Source organism: Ixodes scapularis, unplaced genomic scaffold (assembly GCF_016920785.2).
Source record: "Ixodes scapularis isolate PalLabHiFi unplaced genomic scaffold, ASM1692078v2 PGA_scaffold12__126_contigs__length_90152505, whole genome shotgun sequence".
NCBI classification, from domain to species: domain Eukaryota; kingdom Metazoa; phylum Arthropoda; class Arachnida; order Ixodida; family Ixodidae; genus Ixodes; species Ixodes scapularis.
The window spans coordinates 11985886-12007425 of record NW_024609838.1 but is presented as its reverse complement, the minus strand read 5'-3'; the positions used below and the strand labels follow the sequence as shown (position 1 = coordinate 12007425).

General features: G+C 46.4%; 1 protein-coding gene across 1 annotated transcript in view; it reads right to left on the bottom strand.

Moving 5' to 3' along the window:
- Window positions 1–21540, bottom strand: part of LOC115311742 (twitchin) — a 224392-nt gene that overhangs the window by 48555 nt on the left and 154297 nt on the right. Inside the window, exons 75-90 of the mRNA XM_042289324.1 lie at window positions 20450–20731; window positions 16506–16802; window positions 15048–15347; window positions 13919–14197; window positions 12533–12832; window positions 11466–11768; window positions 9808–10086; window positions 9113–9218; window positions 7965–8170; window positions 6752–6924; window positions 4276–4405; window positions 3322–3609; window positions 2625–2732; window positions 1742–1933; window positions 953–1057; window positions 57–254 (exon numbers count right to left, since the gene is read on the bottom strand). Coding sequence (XP_042145258.1) covers window positions 57–254; window positions 953–1057; window positions 1742–1933; window positions 2625–2732; window positions 3322–3609; window positions 4276–4405; window positions 6752–6924; window positions 7965–8170; window positions 9113–9218; window positions 9808–10086; window positions 11466–11768; window positions 12533–12832; window positions 13919–14197; window positions 15048–15347; window positions 16506–16802; window positions 20450–20731 — 3546 coding nt within the window. The remainder of the gene's footprint in view (window positions 1–56; window positions 255–952; window positions 1058–1741; window positions 1934–2624; window positions 2733–3321; window positions 3610–4275; window positions 4406–6751; window positions 6925–7964; window positions 8171–9112; window positions 9219–9807; window positions 10087–11465; window positions 11769–12532; window positions 12833–13918; window positions 14198–15047; window positions 15348–16505; window positions 16803–20449; window positions 20732–21540) is intronic.

Sequence of the window (21540 nt, the reverse complement as noted above, 5' to 3'; positions counted from 1 at the left end):
ATCCTGCTCCCTCAATGCAAAACGGGGAGTTCTAAACCGTTGCCGAGAACACTCACACTTAGGCTCCTTGGCCACGACCAGGGCGCTGGGCTTGCTGGGCTTGCCGGGTCCGCCCTCGTTCACGGCGGTCACCCGGAACTCGTAGCTCTTGCCCTCGGTGAGGTGGGGCACCGTGAACTCGGTGCCCGGGGTCGGGGCGGCGTTGCACTTGGTCCAGTCGGGGTGGCCCCTCTCCCGCTTCTCTACAATGTAGCCTGGCGGTCGAAGAGGCAACGGTCACTACACAGAGCTGCGAGCCGCACTTGCGCCTCTCAAGAGCCGCGTAAAGTTGGCAAGTTGCAGTTTGCCCACCCCTGCACTAGATACTGTAAAGTTGCCACAACGCATCTAGTTTGTTGGTTGAGGAGGCAACATTCACGACGCTGATCAGGCTACCAAAATGTTTTTTAGTCCTCCCGATATCAATATGTTGCCACAATTGAGCCTGACGGCCGAGGAGCAACATTCATGATGCGAGAAGGCTAGCACAACATTGTTTTGTAGTAGCCCAGTTACGAAAAATAGATAGAACATAGCCGGTCGGTCAACGAGCAATGTTTATGGTACCGACAGGCTGCCAAAACATTGTTTTAGTCCCCCAATACGAAACTTAGCCGCAACGTAGCCTGTTGAGCAACATTTACGATATGAACAGGCTACAAAAACATTGCTTTGTTTTTAGGCACAGCCATTCAACAAAGTAAAACACTCACAAAAGAGTAATTTTTTTTTTCTTCTTCCACGCCCTTCAAAAAATTAAGCTTGACGTTTGCAGCAGATCAGAAGAAACAAATCAATCTTCGATTTTCAAAAATATAGTCTGACAGCTCTGTGAACTTCCAGATTTCTCAAGATGACTTCAGAAGTGTATCATGTTTGAGAGACAATGTGCAAAAAGTAAAAGAAAACTGACCTTGGATGGGACGTCCGCCGTCGCTGGCCGGTGGCGTCCAAGCGATGGTTGCAGATGTTGGCCCGATTTCGGTGACCTTGGGTTGGCCAGGAGAGTCTGGGGTGTCTGCAAACCCCAAGCGAAACACTGTTTACAAACCTGTCACTTTCCACTAGTGCCGATCGCCCTGGTCACCAACGGTAAAACGCAGCAGGACATGGATTGTTGTGCCGACGCTCCTTATTTCGCAATTAATTTTTTGTCATTGACTTCCTATACATCTTACTATCTCGATCATAGATACAAGCTGGGCACACAGCTGCACGCAATTATGGCCTTTCGCAGGTTATCCACCCCCGAACCACGCTTTCGCAAAACCACTTTCCAGCGTATCTGGTTTCTCTATCTGAGGGTGTTGCCTTTAAAGCCTTAACCATTCATGGGTGGTGCAAGTTGAACACTCATAAACACACAAATAGATATATAGGTTCTTTATCAACCAACTAGCACAGTTCCAACCAGTAGTAGTGCCTTAATAATGTCAGCATTCTAGCTTTATATTAACAATTACTCGCCTCCTTAAAATACTTATTTTTTCCCTCTCTTGTCACTAAAAATTGTAACCCGCTTCCCTCTCCAATGCCTTCACATCCTGAAAGTGTATGAAATAAATAAATGAATAATAAATATAATCTTGTCGGCTGCTGGGAGGTGAAAAGATGCTCGAGAGCTTCCACACCCCGCTGTCAGTGACCACAGCGCTGCTCACCCCCTGAACGAGGGTGACCCTGGAGCAGCGGCCAGACTCACCGAAGGGGTTCTTTGCCGTGACGGGCTTTCCCTCGAGAGGTTCGCTGATGCCGTAGATGTTCTCGGCACGAACGCGGAACTTGTACTGCTTGCCCTCCTCGAGGTTCCGCACAGTGTAAGTGGTGTTGGGGCAGTAGCCTGGCACGGGCTGCCAGAAGTCCGATCCCACTTCGCACTTCTCCACGAGATAGCCTGCGAGGACAGTCGGAAGCCGAAAAAAAAAAACAAGTAAAAACAGATGCAAGATGGGCATGCAACTAGATTTACAGAAAGAAGTTAAAGGTGAGCACGTCGACTGCAGTTAGACGTGGTCGAAAGCGTAAGGGCAAGACATGAAAGCAAAAACGCATCTCCGCGTTTCTGCTTTCGGTAATGTTCAATCTTATACAGTTCTCCAGATTGCACGGGTCACTTTCAGTAGTGGTGTCAAACTGTCAAAACGAGAGTTTGGGGAAATAACTCAACAGCTTGAAGTTTTGGTCGGCCCGGGTAGCTTTCAAGTGTTGCCGGATTAGATTTCTGAACGCTGCTAGCTTTCTCGAGAAACAACTGCCTCGGAAACACTGCGACGCTTGCTATTCTGAGTGTTTCGAGAGTGTTTACAACATTCACCAGACATGCCAAGATGCTATCTTCCACTTTGATCTGGGGTCAGCATGCCCCCTTTTTATGTATACTGTGAAGTTTATATGAGCATACTCCAGTTGAAGTGCAAGAAGAAAAAAAAAAAAAACAGCTTTCTCATAATGGTTGGAAGAATAAACTTCAGCAACATTACAATTGCCATGTATGTGGATTAAAAAAAATACCAAAAAAAAACAGATACCATATATTTGAGTGGGATTTAATGACAATCTAAAGCCATTATTGCGCCATCACTCACCCGTGATTTCTGCGCCACCGTCGTCTTCGGGTTTTCTCCACTTGAGCGTGACCGAGGAACTGGTGACTTCTGGGTAGTCGAGCGGTCCCTGTGGCGGTCCCGGTTTGTCTGAAACCCGGAGGAAAAAAAGACACACTTCTTAAACAACCCAACAGCTCTCTAGTGTCTCTACAACAAATGAGTTATTCCACCACACAGAAATTGAAAACAAAATCGTCAATTTCTCCTGAACAAACTAGGTCAATATGTTCACACCGAAATGGACGTTCAAAGTAGCACACCATATTTTTTACACTATAGTTCATAAACTATACATGTATAAAAGTTAAATATTTACACAGTGCAGATTATCTACAGGAGCAGACTATACAAATAAAAAGACTTCTTTAAAAGTGTACAATGTGTGAGAACTTTTTATCTGCGGACCAAACGGATGGGCAGACTATGCACTGGGTACGGAGAGCTTAAGGAAAAGCTCTTTTTTCTCGGCCGAAATTAGCCTCTGCGATCTATACACTGGGTAGACTATAGCTCGGAAAATATGGTACACCAGTATATCATCCATTACATAAAACAGTCCTTCAAAGTACATAAATTTGTCATACAAAAAATTGTTTGTCATGAAGGACGTCATCTGCCATCGATTATATCGTCTGCCAACAAAACGGTTCAAGCAAAACGCGGGACAAGGACGCACCGTAGACGAGCACGTCGATGTCCGCGGAGTCCTCGCCGTACATGTTCTTGGCCTTGATGGTGTACTTTCCGGTGTCGCCCCGCTGCGACACCGGGATGGTGAGGTTGACCGTTTCGTCCGCGGTGTCGGTGCGGATGCGGTTGGTCGGCGGGATCTCCTTGTCGTTGATGAGCCAGGTGACTGCCGGCGGCGGTGCACCGGTCATCGGAATGTTGATGTTGAGCGGGTCTCCGGCACGCACCCGAATACCTTTGCCGTACAAACCGTCCAAGTGCAGTTTTGGTTTTTCTGGTGAATAAAAAAAGAAAGCAGGACATGTTTGAATGTGACGGGAAGTTGGAGCATCTAACTAAACTGCATTCGCAATTTGATTGAGAAGACAGTCGGGTAGCATTCATTCCTAAACCTGAAAGCCCAAGAGTCAAAGCTAAAAGTACACAGGCATAGTAAATCTGACAAATAGATTATTGAGCATTGCAACATGCCTGTGCTCAATTTTTACCCATGAAAGAAACGAGGCTTACAAACCGCATAGAAAAATACGAAGAAACACACCTAAAGCTTTTCTCAAACTAATAATCTGGACTTTCTTTTTTTACTTAAAATGCCCAGAATTTCTGATGATATTCTACAGCTACAAAGAAATTATAAAACTTTTGCCTGCTCCATTTTCCTATAAGCTAAAAGAGACTATCTGCATCTAAAACAAAACAAGCCACCTGACCATATTTTCCCAATATGTAAGTTACTTGTGAAGCTAATCGCAAAATCAATCTGTCTTCCAATGTTGATAAAAGAGTGTGTCAAAACAAACAAAACATAAGTAAAGTAATGCATAGCCCACATAAAAAATTTCATAAGAAAAATTTCATCCAACAATTGATTCTGAAAGTGCCAAGTTCCTTCATTCGACCACCTTCATCCAGATATTTTCTACAAGATTCTGGATCTGACCTTTCATAGGCTTTGCAGCGATTGCCTTAGAAGCCATGCTCGGCTCGCTGGGGCCTGCCGCGTTCTTGGCAACCACGCGGTACTCGTACTGGTGCCCGTCCGTCACGTCCTTGTCCGTGTACTCTGGAGTCTGAAAAGCATTCGTCGTTCACAGCTAATACCACTCAGCAAAAGGTTGTGATGTCAAGAGGCCTTCCCTGCATTGCATCTCAGCTAAGCAGTGAAGGGCACTGTTAAGAACAAGTAACCTTCCCTGCATAGCGCTCCAGCTAAGCAGTAAAGTGCACAGTCACAGCGAGGATCTTCCTTTTGTTGCATCCCAGCTCGGTGAAGCAGGTCGCTGCAATTGGCCTTCCCTGCATCGCACCTCAGCTAAGCAGTAAAGGCCACTGCAACAACAAGTGGCCTTTCCTGCATCACATTCCTGCCAAGCTGTGAAGCGCACGGTTACAGTAAAGGACCTCCCTTCTATTGCACCCCAGGGAACCAAAGTCCCAGCAGGTGACCTTCTCCACATCACACCCCAGCAAGCATGAAAAGCGCCATAAATTTGAGTAGCCTTCTTCTCGTCGCATCCCAGTTAAAGGGACCATGAAATGATTTTAAAATCGAGTTTCATCCACCGCACGTCGTAAAAGGTGTGAAAAGAAACACAAAAACACAAAAATAGGGAGGCAAAAAAAATTATTTGCTATAGAACTTTTAAAAGAAAACTGGACTCTTTTGCGCCTTCCTTCCTTCGTCTGTTCACTACGATGCATCCGCGGAAATGGAGCACGTCAGCCAAATCCACGTCGCCTATTGGGTAAGAGCCTACCTCACCAGCACCGCGATCGTAAACAATAAATAGCCGGCGAATGTTTCCTAAAAGTTTTGTTAAATAATATTCAGATCCACATTTTGTAGCATAATTAGAGATGTGTGGCGAAAATTTCCAAATTTGATAATGCTGAGAGCCAAGCGCCATCTATCGTGTGGTAAACGAAGCAACTACTGCGCGTGCGCAGTAGGGCAGGGCCGACAGTTACTTGGGTGACGGCGACCATTGATGGCGACCGACGAACATTTATTTTCTTTGTTTTCCTTCCTCTCAAAACTCTGACTGACTGAACGTTTATTTTTCTACGTGTTCTTCCCGCGCGTGCCGACTTCAAGCAGCAAGAAAACAGTACTTAAAACAGACCACGACGAACAAGAACGCTGAATCCACCGACTCCGACGAAGCGTATAGGCCTAGCAGGCATTCCGACTCGGCGCTGCGTTGCTTCGTCGCAAGACCGTCTGCCTACGATCGGCTGGCGTGCTAAATGGAATATGCCCGCGCGACCCTTGTGGACCCTTCCCGTATTATAGTTTGATCACTGACCTCAATTCTAGATTAAGAGGTGAGGTCAATCTCTTCCCCTTGTTTTCCGAGGCAGTGTTGACGAACACTCGTCGAAAAGGGACTCTCGTCGATTCGATCTTCTTGTTTTGTGTGATATAGAGCTGAAATAAACGCCGTATGGATTACCTTCGTAACACGGTATGTACACTTTGTTATTGGTATGCCATTTTTATTCTGACAGACTGCACGTCACTGTCGAGCTATAACAGTTCGTGGGAGGTATACGTACAACCCCGGTCCAACCTTTCTTTGCCGAGTGTCGCGTCAGTATCGAGTTGCAATCGTAAAAGAACGGTCCCGAAGCGCTTACAAACAGCGCGAATAAGACTTCCATCAAGCGCGCGCGTCCGCTCCGAGTGTAAACAGGTATTTACGTGGCTCTTGCTGACACTCGTAGTTCAAACGTATCTTTTTTAACGTCGGCTCGCTCCTGCATCTCCGAGGCCGCGAAAAACGCCATCTACGTCGCTTTGCAAACGACTGACACGGGCCGGCCCTTCTGCCAACAATGACGGGGTGGTTGACTTCTGGAGTCTTCACCGGAAGACTCGCTGCACTTCCCAACAGGCATACCGGCGTATGGGACTAGTCCCATGCTGTCGCTGTAGCGCAACATATTTCATTGAATTTCGCTCAGCTGCGATGCGGCGATGAGGCGCCGATTCAGGAAATACGTCGGTGACATCAGCGCAGTAAAACCTACCGGCGCACCCCAACTCGTTGCCGCTAACACTCCCATTCTCCTACTGCCGAGAGAACTTCCGGTTCCGGAAACGGTCTACGTCACGGCTTCTTTTGCGGTCAGTTGGAGAGAATGAAAAAGTCGATATTTCAATAATTTTTTGTGTAGAAGTTAATAAACCGAGACGAAAACGGATGCCTGTTCGGCATTCAGTGAACATTGACGGTTTAATGTAAAAGTTATCTGGAAAAAGTAAAAAGGTCATTTCATGGTCCCTTTAAGCGGCAAGGTGCAGTCACAGCAGGGGGTCTTCCTTCCACTGCACCCCAGATAAGCGGTAAAGCACTCTGTCGCAGCAAGGGATCTCTCCCGTGTCTCACCCCAGCCAAGCAGTGCAGCTCACTCACCCGCACAGGATCCTTGTTGACGCGAACCCATCGGTTACCCTTGGTGTCCCTGCGCTCCACGTCGTACCCCGTGATCGGAGAGCCGCCGTCGTTCCGCGGGGGATCCCACTTGATCTTGATGAAGTCACGATCATGATCCACGGCTTCTGGCTGACCAGGCTTGCCGGGGGTACCTGGCCAGGTCAAGGAAGTCGGGCACTTTGTGTAATCTGTTCTGTACTCCATAGACATACTTAGTTGTTTGTTTTATTTATTTTGCTTTAGGTTCCACCCAGTCCCTCCCCTGCCTTTATAGAAAGACAAATAATGAGCACATAAAAGGTTGTCAATAAATTACAGACAGTAACACAGAAGCTCCTTGGCGATAAAGTGCAGATAAGCTCTGATCATTTCGATTATAGCATTGAAAGGTAAATCATAATGATCAAGTGAAACCTAAATATATCACACTTATTTTGTAACACCTTCAGGATACAAAATTGATAGATTGTCTGAAAAAGTGAGTGTTAAAAAGTATGCAGTGACCAATACCAACAGTACAAGACAATTTTGCATTTGGCCTTGGCTTACAGATACAATCGGACCCGGTTGTAACAAAGTCAACGCGAATCGGAAATATGTTTGCTATACCTAAACTTCGTTACATCTGGGACTCACAAAAAAATCTGAATTTTCATAATGCACAGGACAACTGATGGCTGAAGTGCACCGCAATTTAGGACAAAAGATTTTTCTTAAAATTTACGCAGAAGTTCTTGTACATTAGTTTCTTCATATTTTTGCGAAATTATATTCTGAGTTAATCAAATTTCTTTCGTTATATGCATGGTACCGCTTTGAGTTTGTTTGTTAAAATATTCCAGCAGGAACGTGACATAACAATTTGTTTGCTATATCCGATATTTCGCTATTCCTGGGTTCGTTATAAGTGGGTTTGACTGTACAGCATTTCACTGTAGTTTTACAATGCACTTTAGTTCTCCATGTGCTTAATTAAATCATGTGTAGACTGTGCAGAAGACAGCTCGATGGCCATTATGTAATGTTCAAGAAGTACTCTGAGAAATGCACAGATCTTCAACATTTAGAACAATAAAAACATGAGTTCCCCTGGCACCATGCAACACAAATATCTGGGACTAAATTTGCTGTGGCAGGGACCAAGAATAATGCAGACAATCGGAAACACAGGCAAGCACAATCCAAGTCTTACCGTATGGACTCTTGGCCATGACTGGACGAGCAGTGACCAGAGGCTCCGACAGCCCCTGCGCATTCTCAGCCATGACCCGGAACTCGTACTCCGTGCCCTCAATAAGCTTGGGCACTGTTGCATCCGTCGCCGTGGGTGCCACAAATGTGACGGCGGGCACCCACATACCTCCGTGTGTCTTGTCACGCTTTTCTATCACGTAACCCCTGAAAAAGAACCCAATGTTAACTTCAGTTTTGCATTTTGGCTAACCTCGAAATCACTCGAAATTAGTCATGTGCAAATAGTGAATTTTGAGTTGAAAGCGAACAGTGGTTTTTTGGTTGAATATTTTCTAACAGAATATCAAATAGTTTCTCAAAGTCTTTGACAACAAATCACCATGCTTAAACGAAAATTCAGCTGAACTAGCGAAGATTGTTTTCAGCCTTCAACTTGTTCAGTTAATTTTAAGACAGCTATTTGGGTATGGCATGTAAATGAGATTTGTTGCAGTTATCCTGATCGAGGAGATTTGCAAATTTGCTTGCTATATGCAAATATTCTTTCTTTTATTTCAAATTTCCCACACAAGAAACAACAAAAACGAATAATGAATGCAGGCTGTCTAGACACTGCTGCCTAACATATGCTCAACACTTGTAGAATAAAACATGTATAAATGCCAAGATTGCAACTGTTGATGTTTAACATAAATAAATGAATGAATGAACAAATTAATATATAATTATGGTGGGTTAGCCCTGTAGAGTGTGCTTCCCACCAGCACCTGAGCACTGCAGAAAAGCAAAACCAAAGGAGACCGTGAGCTCTGTGGGTATTGCTTACCAGCAGTGCACAGGTGCTCGGTGTGAAGCACACTCAACGGGGCTAATCCGCCATGACCAACACTTCGAAAAGCTTTAGCATGAATATCGCAGTTCAACTCGAAGCGAATATCAAACGGTGTTTTATTCGAATCTACTCTTTGAAAATTCAAATCCTCATACAACACTAGTCAGAATAGGTGTAACAAAGACATCACAGGTACATTTATAACACGACATCCTTCAAGTCAACCTAACTCAGAATTATAATGACTCTAATTTATGCAGCGTACAGTCGCATAGACAAAGCACCAGCTTAACTTGATAAGTGGTAAAACATACGTGATGTCGCTGCCACCTGTGTCCTTGGGCGGCTTCCACGACAGCTTGACGTGATCCTTGTCGACCTCGTCAACGTTCAACGGGCCTTCAGGAGGGTTTGGCTTGTCTGGAAGGTTGTTATCGAGGTTCATAAATTAATACTTAAAACAGTCCCTACCCAAATACTAAAATAGCTTACTTCATAAGTGTGCCATAGCTTGAACTGAAGTCAGATTTCTGCCTCAATTCTGAAGCTCTGTCTTAAGCCTAGTTAAGGTTGGGAATGTCCCCAGATAAGTTAATAAAATCTTTATTGAGCCAAATGCTTTCACATACTAAATTACCCCGGTGATAATGGCCTTGAAATGATATAGAATGAAACAAATCAGCCCCAATACAGCTATGTCAGGTGTCAACTCAACCTAGAAGCTCTACTACTCATACACAGACAGCAGATGGTAGCAAGGGTTATACTAATGGCACAAGACCATTTCTGTCCACGAAATGAAGGACAGTATTAAATGACTACTACTGTGCCCCTCTAGCACCACGCAAATGTAGCACTGCACAACTCTAGTACTCCGTGACTCTATTACAGTACAAATCAAGTAATGTACTATTTCATAACTCTAGGGCACCATTATGAAATAATGAAGTATAGGGCAACTGCTAAGAAGGTAAAATAAGCTTGCAGAAACAAAAACAGTTCCGCTTACCCAAGATGACGACGGGCAGTGTTCCGCTGTCTTCCCCGCTGTCGTTCTTGAGGTGGAGCGTGTAGGCTCCGCCGTCGGACCTCTTGGTGTCCACCGTGTTGATGATGGTGTAGTCGTCGAAGTTGGAAATCGTGACGCGGTCGTCGGAGATCAGCGGCTTGCCGTTGACGCTCCAAGACACCGTCGGTGGTGGAGCACCGATGAACTTGATCTCGACGTGGAGGGTCTGTCCAATCTTGACCTTTACCTCCTTCATGGGGCTCACGATCTTGGGGGCCACTGGTGGTGGGACAAAAGAATGTGGCCAGGGTTTTTACATTAAAACTTGCACTGCACCGAGGAATGCACTAAACACGAGCACACAGATTCAGCTCTCATAAAAGAGAGATTACATGATGGACCGTATACCCAAACAGTCATCTTCAACATAGAGGTCTGTATATTTTTTTAGAATTCACATATGTCCTCCTCATATGTAACAGATTTCTCAAATGTTTTTAAAAAGATGGGAAAAAAACAATTTCACTTCTTTTGGCTTGTAGAGATGGTCAAGTCTTCGAAATTTAAAGGAAAATATGAGGCTGCATAGACGGCACATACTGTATTTACTTGAATATAAATCAACCACGAATATAGGTTGATGCCTTTATATTGAACTCGGCAAGAAAAGGGGCACGCGTGAGTGGCGCCGGCCACTGGCAAGCGAGAAACCCGACATTCCAGGAAAGTTGCGCGGGAGCGGCAGCCACAGCAGGCAAGCCACCAGTTGCTAAGCTTTCTGAAACAAGAAGTGGTACGACTCTATGGTGACGCCAACCTGGTGACTATAGCACCATGCCTTCGGTAGGGTAGAAATTCTTTGATCACGATTATAGATCGACTCTTAATGTTTTATATTTCCGGAAACAAAAGGTAGACTTATATTCAAATAAATACGGTAGGTTTTGTGACTGTGTGTGCTTGGCTTTCATCTCATTTTTCTATCGTTCGTGGTGCAACTTTAAATGCTCAAAGCTGACCTGCAATCCATACAATGTCTGTATTGATTCCCAGCCAATCATCGGGCACAAGATCATCTCATGCAATTGACCTGGTTTAATGTGATTGGTTTTATTTGGCATGAGAGAAAGGAGACAATCACCTTTAAAAGCATAAGACACACAACCTTTTGCAGAAGTTAATTGGGGTGTCAATGATGCTAATATAGTCCCCTATTCTGTATAAACAATCCAAGGACACAGTTTATAATGTTCTACTACTACACAAACATCCTGCTTCGCAGCCACTACAATCAGTCGCCATGGTCCAACAACCACACCCCCACCCAATTGCGGGCGAGGAACCTCACTTGACTCGTGGTACATCTTACCGAAAATTCAAGCCCCGACTTGGTCTACTCGGAAAGTAAAGAACTAGGATCCCTTACAAAAGGCACTTTCATGAATGAAGAGCGACAGACACTGGGACTCGATACGCTGAGCCGAACTAGGATACTGAGCACGACGTTGAAACATTCAGAACCCCAGTGCAAATCGTGTCCATGGGTCCAAACATAAACAGTGCACGCCGTGCAGGAAAGCAGAAAAGTCTACATGCATGCTCTCCTGCTTTCCTGGCTAGATCGGGCAGACGGGACAATTCGCGAAGTCGCAACTCACGGAATCGGGGCTTGCAGGTCACGAGGTCCGAGGGCTCCGAGGGGTCGCTCTCGCCGCCGGCGTTGACGGCGACCACCCTGAACTCGTAGTCCTGTCCTTCCTTGAGGTCGGGCACGGAGGCCTTGGTTTGAGAGGCCGGCACCTCCTTGGCCTTGGTCCAGTACGGTGACCCTCGCTCCTTCTTCTGGATGATGTAGCTCTTGATGGGGCAGCCGCCGTCGTCCTCCGGAGCCTTCCACTCAATGTCCACGCGGTCCTTGTCCCAGTCCGTGATCTTGGGCCGGCCCGGGGCGCTCGACTTTTCTGCAAGCGGAGGTATGACGTTAACGATGGCAAGCAACGAGGAGTATGTCAATTGTGAATGTGGTAACAATGAACATGTAAATATGTAACAATGTTGTTTGCAATTTACATGTAATTGTTAACGTGTTAATAATTACGTATTAACATCACTGTTAAATTGTAGCAATGAACATGTTAGTGGTGATGATGCAGCAGGGAGTTCGTAGTGGCCCCCTGCTCAGCACACGGCAAAGTGCAAGGTGTCAGACGCGACCAATTAAAATCACCCACAGAACAATGTGAACTGAAATTTGAGCCTTGGAAGTGTCTAAACAGAACAATGTGAACTGACAAAATGAGAATGGCAGTGAGGGCTTTCAGTTGTCCTGCCTCCAGCACGAGTTTCCTACCTTCGATGGCATTTCGGCATCTCATGAGATTTGAGAGCGCAGGCGCAGCCAAAGCACGACCGAAGGCGACAAGAATGTGCTGTAGGCCAGACATACAAAAGACACGACCTGCCATTGTCATACTGTCAGTGGCCATAGTAAAGCAAATCTCCCTTTTAAAAATTATGTGTTGCGACAGCAGCTTAACTTTCCTTCTCTGCCCCATGTCAAGCTTAGCTTCCTCGCCCTTAAATACTCCCACTCCCCTGAATAGGATTCCTTGGTTCTTCGAAGATGAACGACGTCCAAACTCACAAAATACATTGAAATAAAATGAAGAGGTAGTTGACAAATAATTCCAGACCAGTGAACTAAGTAGCAGATGAAACGTCGTACCAAACTGATCCTTGGCAACGATGGGCTCGGTCTTCTCGAGGGGTTCGGACTCGCCGATCTCGTTGACCGCCTTGACGCGGAACTGGTAGCTCTTTTTGTGCACCAGCTTGGGCACCTTGAAGGTCAGGTTCGGGGTCATGCCCGCTTCCACCCAGGTGCCTCGAGAGGTGTCCATCTTTTCGATCAGGTAGTGCTTAATGGGCGCTCCGCCATCGTCTGCGGGTGCCTTCCAGCTAATTGTGGCTGAGTTCTTGGTCACCTCCCCGATGTTCAGCGGGCCCTGAGGTGGCGACGGCCGATCTGAAAATAAATTGGGTCGATCCATGAGCCATAAAGAATTGGGAAGAGAAAACAATCGGATCGATCGGAGACGAGCAAGTTACGATGCTACGTAGCTAGTTATACTTCGATCGATCTTGCCACAAAGGATAGGACTTATACGTTTACGAAATGTTTTTATCCGTTTGAGCACTATACATGGATGAAAAGACGAGTGTCCACAAAGTTGTGGAAGATAGAAAGTGGATTGGAAGCGACCTAGCACAAGGACAGCACAAGCTTAGTTCGATCCACGAGCCACAAACACTAGAGAGTTAAAATGCCTTATAGACGTTAAGCTCGGCACAGTGACAAGAAAGGACTGACGGAGAAAATGTTTATGTCAATCCGGATACTGCACAATGTTCCTAAACAACACCTAAACAGTCGTTGCGCATGAACATGCAAAAATGCCGCCGGCTACGCAGTCAAATTCCTCCCCGATCACAACGAACCATGCATCGCCACCAGCACAGTGTTGCATTCCAGCACAATGATGTCACACCAGCTGTGTTCCCTTCACTCTGTGGCAATCCGCTACCCTCTCTCTCTGCCTCCGACCCTTCCGTTGCCTAGGCAACCCACTTGGGCACGGATCGGCTCGCACCACGGGCCACATAAGGTCGCCGCCCCCAAAAAAAACCTCCAAATTTGCAGTGAGAACATTATCACAGCCTGTGCACATCAGAAAATCTCGAGGCCTGTTCACACACTTGTGTTTGCTTCTCTCGGGATCTGTTGCTACTTAAGAGCACGCCGGCATGCTGGTGCCATACAAGAGGTGACCCTAGAAGCGCACTTCACTAAAGCGAAAGTGTTGCAATATTTACGAGATCGGATGTATGTAGTACCATCTATAAAAAACAGTTGTTTATAACATTAATGCCAAAAGCTTTTTGAGCCAAAAAGAAAGAAAGAATGATGCGCGAAAAAAAAAATAAAAGCATACTGAAACTGGGTGTTTCACGGCTGCTCGAGATTTTAAAAGGTTTTGAGGCGCACAGTCACAAGCAGTTGCAAGCGCGTGAGCCGGCCTTCAGTGCATAACTTTCACTCGAACAAACTCACCCAGGACAGTGACGTTGGCAGACGCTGACGTCTTGCCGAAGGAGTTCTCCAGGACCAGGGTGTACTTGCCGGAGTCCGAGCGCACCGAGGACGCAATGTCAAGGATGGTCTGGTTGGCCGTGTTCGTCACTTCAATGCGCTTGTCGTGCACCTGCTTGTCATGCACCAGCCAATCCACATTGGGCGTGGGCTCGCCTTTGATGGGCACGGTGAAGTTGATTGGACGTCCTGCCCGAACCTTGATGTCCTTCAAAGCACTCTTGTCCAGCGTCGGAGCCACTGCATCCATGTCAATGGTTGCGTAAGTCATAATGGCACGCTTGTCGCGCAGAAAGTGAACAACGTTTTCACGCTAAACGTAAAAGCCAACTTAAAGGAGGATCACCGTAAAAAGTGCAGTTCGACTTTCAACTCAAATTAATTTACGCTAAATTCATGTGCTGCTTTCAGCTTTAGAGACCAAACGAAAGTATAACTTGGATGCACACCAAATTTTCTGGTTCTTTGCTCTGATTTGTTTGTCACAAAACATCTAGTCATCCTTACATTTGAAATGTATATCTCACCACTCTCAATTTGCTAACCCAACTCGTGACAAAAATCATGCAAAATAGCAAGATCTTCAGTCATCTTAAGGAATTTATAAAATCTTCTGAGCATTCTGAAATCCTCACTAAACCAGTTCCTTTGCATGAAGGAGTGCCAACTCGTTATTTCTAGTCACAGGAATACGTAGGCCATGTGACAAATTGTGATTAGGCAAAAAAAAGCTAATGTAACATATCATGATCAGGCACCAAAGAAGCTAATCTGACTGATCATGAAGAGACACACCCTAAGCCAATGTGACAAATGATAATCGGGCACCCTCTGGGGGTGTGACCGACCATGAACAAACACCCAAATAATATAATGTGCGTCCAATCATGATCAGTAAACAAAACAAAGACAAATCATGATTGACAAATGTAAATGCTGCATGTGGCCATTAATGATAAGACACCCCCGAGTGGTAACTAGTCATGATCAGGTGCCTGGAGAGAGTAATGTGACCAATCGTGATCAGGCACCCTTGTTTGTACCTCCCCAAGGTGAGCGAATGACCAGGAACCCGAGCAAGCGCACTCACGCTTGCGTGGCTTTGCGACAACAGACTGGGACGGGTCGCTGGGCTCGCTGGGGCCAGCCTTGTTGAGAGCCACGATGCGGAACTCATACTCTTCACCCTCCTTGAGGTTGGGCACGGTGGCCTTGGTAGCATCTCCTGGCACCCTGGCTGCCTCCTCCCACAGAGGGCTGCCCTTGTTGCGCTTTTCCACCACGTAGCCCGTGATGGGAGCGCCGCCGTCACGGGGTGCGCGCCACTCCAGGTCTACGTGGTCCGCGTCCCAGTCCGTCACCTCCGGTGGAGTCGGCTTGTTGGGCTGGTCTGCATAGTCGAATGGAAGGCCCGCCGTTTGGGGAAAGGTACCACCTGGTCTGTGTCGACGGGGCTTTCACTGTATCTGCTATGTGCCTCAATAAGGTCCACACCTTCTTGCGTCTTTTTGGTAATAAATTTCACTTCAGAGGGCTAAAATTTAGCACATATTATCTGACAAATTGTTTGCATCGCCGAATGGTATGTGGTATGAATGCAATGACAGGTGGCCGTGTTCGTTGCAATGGCAGCAGAGTACCAGTGTTGCTGTCCCTCTCGAGCTGGCAGTTTGGGTTTTGCCGTTAGCCCCCCAAAGCAAAACTTTGACAACAGATACCTACAGTAACTATACACAATACCGAAAAAAATATTACACCCCAGAATTCAGCGATCCTGACTCAGTTTAGAACTGCCCTAACTGCAATATCAAAAAAATGAAGTGGAGTTACCCTTTAAAGAACTACTGTTTGAATAAACACATTACAGTGGGCTTGAACAAGTAAAGCAACAACACCAGCTTTCAACTACCCAGGGGCACTTAATTCAAATTGAATAAAAAAATCTTTCAGCCTTTTCACTCTGGTGAAGAAGGAAGACCAGCAAAGCTGCACACCCGTCCCATGTGTTTCTTTTTTGTCCTCGTCTGTTTTGCACGCTGTTTCCTACGATGAATTCCCACAAGCTCGTCCAACTATCCATTTTTCTATGATAGCTTTTAAGGTTGCCGCCATCTATGAGCGACGGCAGCAATCAGACTGGTTGTCTGGTTGCCGCCACTGCTTATAGATGGCAGTACCTCCAGAGTTTTGTGTCGACATTTGTATGGTACCGTACACGAAACTGGGGAAACTAGCCCCAACAGCTCCGCTGTGAAAAAAGCTTAAATGATTTTCTGCCCACCATACTTATAAATGTATCCGTGTGAAAGCTTAAGTCCTCCTGTTTGACAGTGTTTGAATGGCTAGTAACTAGTACGTTCGCTCAGAAATGCATACTGAAACTTAGCCTTGTCTTGTTGAAGGTCATGTCCTGCCTCGATGGCTGGCATTACTGCACTACTCTCTTAACAGTTGCATTCTATTCCAGACCTTGTACCCTCCATCCCTACTACAAGACCAAATAGAGCACTAATAGATCAATACTAAATGCTTAGTGACAACCACTTACCGAAGGGGTTCTTGGCGACGATGGAGTCCTTGGTAGTGGCGTAAGGCGAGTCGCCCTCGCGGTTCACTGCTTTCACCCTGAAGTGGTACTGGTGCTGCTCCACGAGGCGCTCGGCCTTCACCGAGGTGCCCATGGTCTCCGCCACGGGCGACCACAGTCCCGTGTCGAGGTCCTTCTTCTCCACCACATAGTGCAGGATGTCGGTGCCCCCGTCGTCCTTGGGGGGCTTCCAGGATACCTCGCAGTTGTCCTTGGTGATCTTGTCAATCTTGATCAGCTCCGGAGCACGAGGAACGTCTGCAGGAGGGGACGAGGAGGGTTGGTCGGGGCATTGGGTGCAACCACGTTTGCCAAGCTCATCAACTTTTTCGTTTTTTTTTTTGTTTTTTTTTTCTGACAAATGTTTCTACTTGAGGGGATCCCCCAAGGGGGATGGGGAATTGAGAGTAGGTACACTCCAAGTTCCCCAACTTTTTCGGTTTTCCCCCAACAAATCTCCCTGAAGGCATTCCTCAAGGGGGACAAGGAGAGTTTGTACTACTATCGTAAAATCTTGTAAGGCCCGCTTCAAACGGGGCAACTTTTCCAGCAATTTTGAGGTTGCTGGCGGGTTGTTCCCTAGCTTTTTCTAGATGGATGCGAATTGCTGATCGGGTCCGGCTCGAGCAAGCGAGCAACTCGGAGCAATTCGAAGACGGTTGAAGCGGCTGCAGCCAATCAGAGACACAATATTTTCACAGGACACCCCTGTGGTGGTGATGATGACAGCTAAAGACTTAGTTCTGGTTTGGAATGGATCGTTTTCGGAAATAAACAGTTTCAGAAAAATGAGTTGGTAATCTCAATGCCGTTCAAAGATAAAAGAACGTGTTTTTAGCGCGTAGCTGGGCGTCTAAATAGTGAAAAAAAAAAAATTAAATTTAATGATGGTGATGGCAAGTCGGAGCAATTCGGTTGCTGCGTGTGAACGCGGGCGGCCGGTGTTGCTGGTGTTGACGTCAAATTGCTGGGTGAAACTGCTCCGTCTGAAGCGGGCCTAAGGGCACCCTCCCCCAGAGATTGCCCATCCCATTTTTCTGGCTAAATATCCGTAACATAAAAAAATGGAAGACGTTTACAACTCCCTGTAATGTCAAATTAGAGTGCGGCTCTTGAAGGGGAGGAGGGGAGGGTACGGAGAAAATGGTATGCCCCTTTATTTCCTCCCCCTCCATCCTCCTCTTATTCTCCTCTTCCTCGTCCCTCCCCCCTCGAGACAACACTCGTGACCTTAGTGACCCTTGTGACGTCACTCGCGAAGGTTTCGTGAAGGTTGTGACCTTCACTGTGAAAGTCATGACCTTCACTGTGAAAGTCATGACCTTCACTGTAAAGGTCATGACCTTCGCGAGTGACCTTCATGACATCACTTATTCACTTGTGACCCTCGCGACGTCAGACATGACATCATGTGTGATGTCATTATGGGAAATGTCCTATAATGCAATGCGCAATCACGCCGACGCCGACAGCAACTGCGACGGCGATGCCGTTCAAGCAAGAAGCGGGTGCCTAAGAGCTGCGCTCTAAAATTCCAAAACATCGGCGACCCCCTGATTCCCATCAGACATCACGTAATTCCCCAACGAGAAAGACAGAGTTGGCATCAGCTAGACGTACAAGTTCCCCTAATTTGTTGGCTTTTGCCCCCCCCACAAAATTTCCCAAACGTCGGCATTTATAATATAAACTGGAAAGCGTGTTGGTTTTTGGACAAAGACGACATAAAGAATAACACAGAAGACAAAGAGAAATTATAGAATCCTTCAGCGTGCATTCAGTTAATAATATTTCGGTGCCTTCAATCATTTTAACTAACAATGAGAAAGAATTCCTTACTTCGGAATTGGCATAATTGCATTTCATCTTCCATCTGACGATGCAATTTTTTTCTGCCACTCTTTTTCTGTCCTTGTTTATTTTGTATTTACTATATTGCTTTCTTTTTCTTCCTTCTGGGCAGGGGTGGGTTCAAAAATACTCCGCTAGGAGATTCACTGTATATGTGTTGATGTGAGTTGAAAGAAGCGTCCGACGTCCCTTTGTCTTAAGTGTGCTATTCTCTCTGTCGTCCTTGGTATTTACACAATCCCTGGCATCGCAAAGGATGTCTATGCAGAGAGCAAGTCGTCTGCTCATTGCACAGGAGTTGCGGTGATGTCAGAACAACGCCGAGATCCGATTGGCTTCGATTAAAAGGATAGTGGGTAGACATCAATGCTAGATGCCTTGAGGTCTACCCACAATTTTTTTTCAATCAACCAATTAAAGCTCGGCGTTCTAACATCATCGCAACCCCTGTGCAAAAAGTAGAAAAACTTGCGCACCGCATATTTTTTTCACAAATGATCCGAAATTAAAAAAAAATTTTAGAACCCCCTTCAAACATCAAGCTGAATCTTTCATAGGAATCCTTACAAAAGGTCCATCCATTGCTGAAACTAGAGCTACCAAATGAGCTGCGCTTCAGCACAAGGACACTTCAGTGGTCTCGGTGCCTAAAGTCATAGTTGCCGGTCGTCCAAAGCTTTATCTCAAATGACAAAAAGCAGTTTTCCGTCCTCCTCAAAATCTTAAAACAGTACTCGACAGATCAAAGGGATATCGTCGGAGCTTCCTGATGCAGTGTTTGAAGCTCAGGAAGCCATATTTCCAAGTCTTAAAGGGGTTATGACACGAAAATTAAACGGATAGATTATTCTTGAAATGGAATGCTCATAGGCTACTTAGTATATACACCAAGTTACACAATTTTTAGAGCTCTGATAATTGCAATATTCAATTTATGAATTTTTATAATTTTCATCTGGCGACCAGGCAACACTGCTCAAGTTAGTCACACCATGGTGTCCGTAAACCCCGTGACCATGAACGCTCCCTCATTCTAGGCGCCCCCATGATCGCCCAAGCTCTTCTCGTCACGGTACGAACAAAACCGCTCAAACAGCTCGGTAAACTGAAAGCTATTCTCGCTCTCGCCCCCCGGCTGGTTGACCTTCCACCCTGCATGCGCCTGCGAGATATTCCCGGACGACGGTGACCACGGCGAACTCGTCGTCGCTGGAACTCGTCGCCAGCGGGTCGCAGTCAGAATGAACAGCTTCCAACATCTCTTGATAGGAATCACTCTCATCGCTGCTGCGATCAATGTCGAAAACTTCGACAAGGCGATCGATGCCGTAGACGTAATCGTCACAGACCGGATGCTGGAAACGTGGAAGGTAAACGAGGAAGCTGAGAGTTGTAATGCCAAGAGAGCCGAGTCTGTGAGTGCGTGCAAGTAGACACCGCGCTGGAGGCTGGCTACGTCATCAGCCTCCAGGTCCACCCGGATCTGGCCCTCCAAGGGGCCCGCATATAAATCGATTTATCCACGAAATTATCGCGCCTTTTTCAAAACAAATTTAGCAGGATTATAGGAACATGCAATGGGTCCTAGCAGTATAGTTATGTAATATTTTATTTTTGGCGTGTCATAACCCCTTTAACCATAGGCAGTTGTGCCTGCTCCACAGCACCGAGCACCATCGCGATGACTGAGGCAGATGCACGACATGACGGCCGACAAAATGGCATCTTGCGCCAGATCCGGTCATCTCGCGCCAGTTCCGGTCATCTCGCGCACATCTAATGGAAACAAGTAAAAAAGACATGAACTCGAGCATGAAAGGATGCGCACGAGCAAAGCAAAGCCCTTGAGAGCAGCGATGTGCCATCAGAAGGCGCAGCAAGTCACTTCGGCTGGTACTCCCACGTCCTGCAAACTTTTGCTGCCGACTGTACTAATAACTGAACTGTTACTTTATTACTGCACTTTGTAACACCTCCCTTCTCTAATGTCTTAAGCCCTAGGGGTGTATAAGATAAATAAGTAAATAAAAGCAGTCGGGGGTGGGCAGGCTTACCGAGAACGGTGACGGTGATTTTGGCGGTGTCCGTGCCGTTGACGTTGGTGGCCGTCAGGACGAGGGTGCCACTGTCGCCACGCTCGGCGTTGCGCACAGCCAACTTGGTCTTGTACGGCTCGTGCGAGATGTTCCAGCGCTTGACGTCCTCCATGCTTTTGCCCTCCAGGGTCCACTTCTTGTTCGGAGGGGGCTCGCCCAGGACTGGGACCTCGAGCTCGAAGTTCTTGCCGGCCTTGACCTTGATGTCGTGCATGGCGTTGCGGTCGATCTTGGGAGCCACTGAGGCAGAGGCAGACGAAGGCAAACGGTCGGCAATGGTACAAGAGTATGAGCTTTATTTTAAGAGATCAATCCCTCCGAAAACACAAAAACTCGCAAAAATGTCTCACTTATTTTTTTTTTTTTTTTTTGGTTTAAGCATATAAATAACTTCGACATGTTATGAGGGACGGTTTTAGTGGCTCTTCCACTGGGTCTTCACAAATAGACAAGGAAGTTTGAGGGCTTATGCACTCAAAATTGGCAAAGAGCAAAGATGTCCCAGCAATAAAAACAGGGATTAATTTATTACACCGGTCTTCATTACAATCTCTTTTAGCTGGAACCCCGAGGGAGCGAGTGATTTCGGAGGCTTATGGCGCAAAAGCTACGAGGCCATCTGCCTGGAACTCCAAGGGACTAGTCAAGACTGTTTCCCTTTGCAGAAGTCATACTTGTACAAACGGAGGGGCAAGTTGGGTAAACAGATCAACAACACAAAGAGGGCTACAGACAAGTAGAAGTGGACAGGACATTCCTCGCCCTTCGCTTCTACCCGTCCTAGTCTGTAGCGCTATTTCCGTTCTTGATAGCAGAAGTTCAAGCTATGAGAAGACAAAAAAAAAAAACAAAAAAACACCCCCAAAGCAGCTAGCGACAAATAAAAAAACAATTTTTCGCAAAGTTAGCCTGATTTACGCGGAGAGCAAGTCGTCTGCTTCTTGCGCAGGGGTTGCGGTGATATCAAAACGACGGCGAGTTCTGATTGGGTTTGATTGGAAGGATAGTGGGTACACCTCAATGCTAGATGCCTCAGGGTTTACCCACTA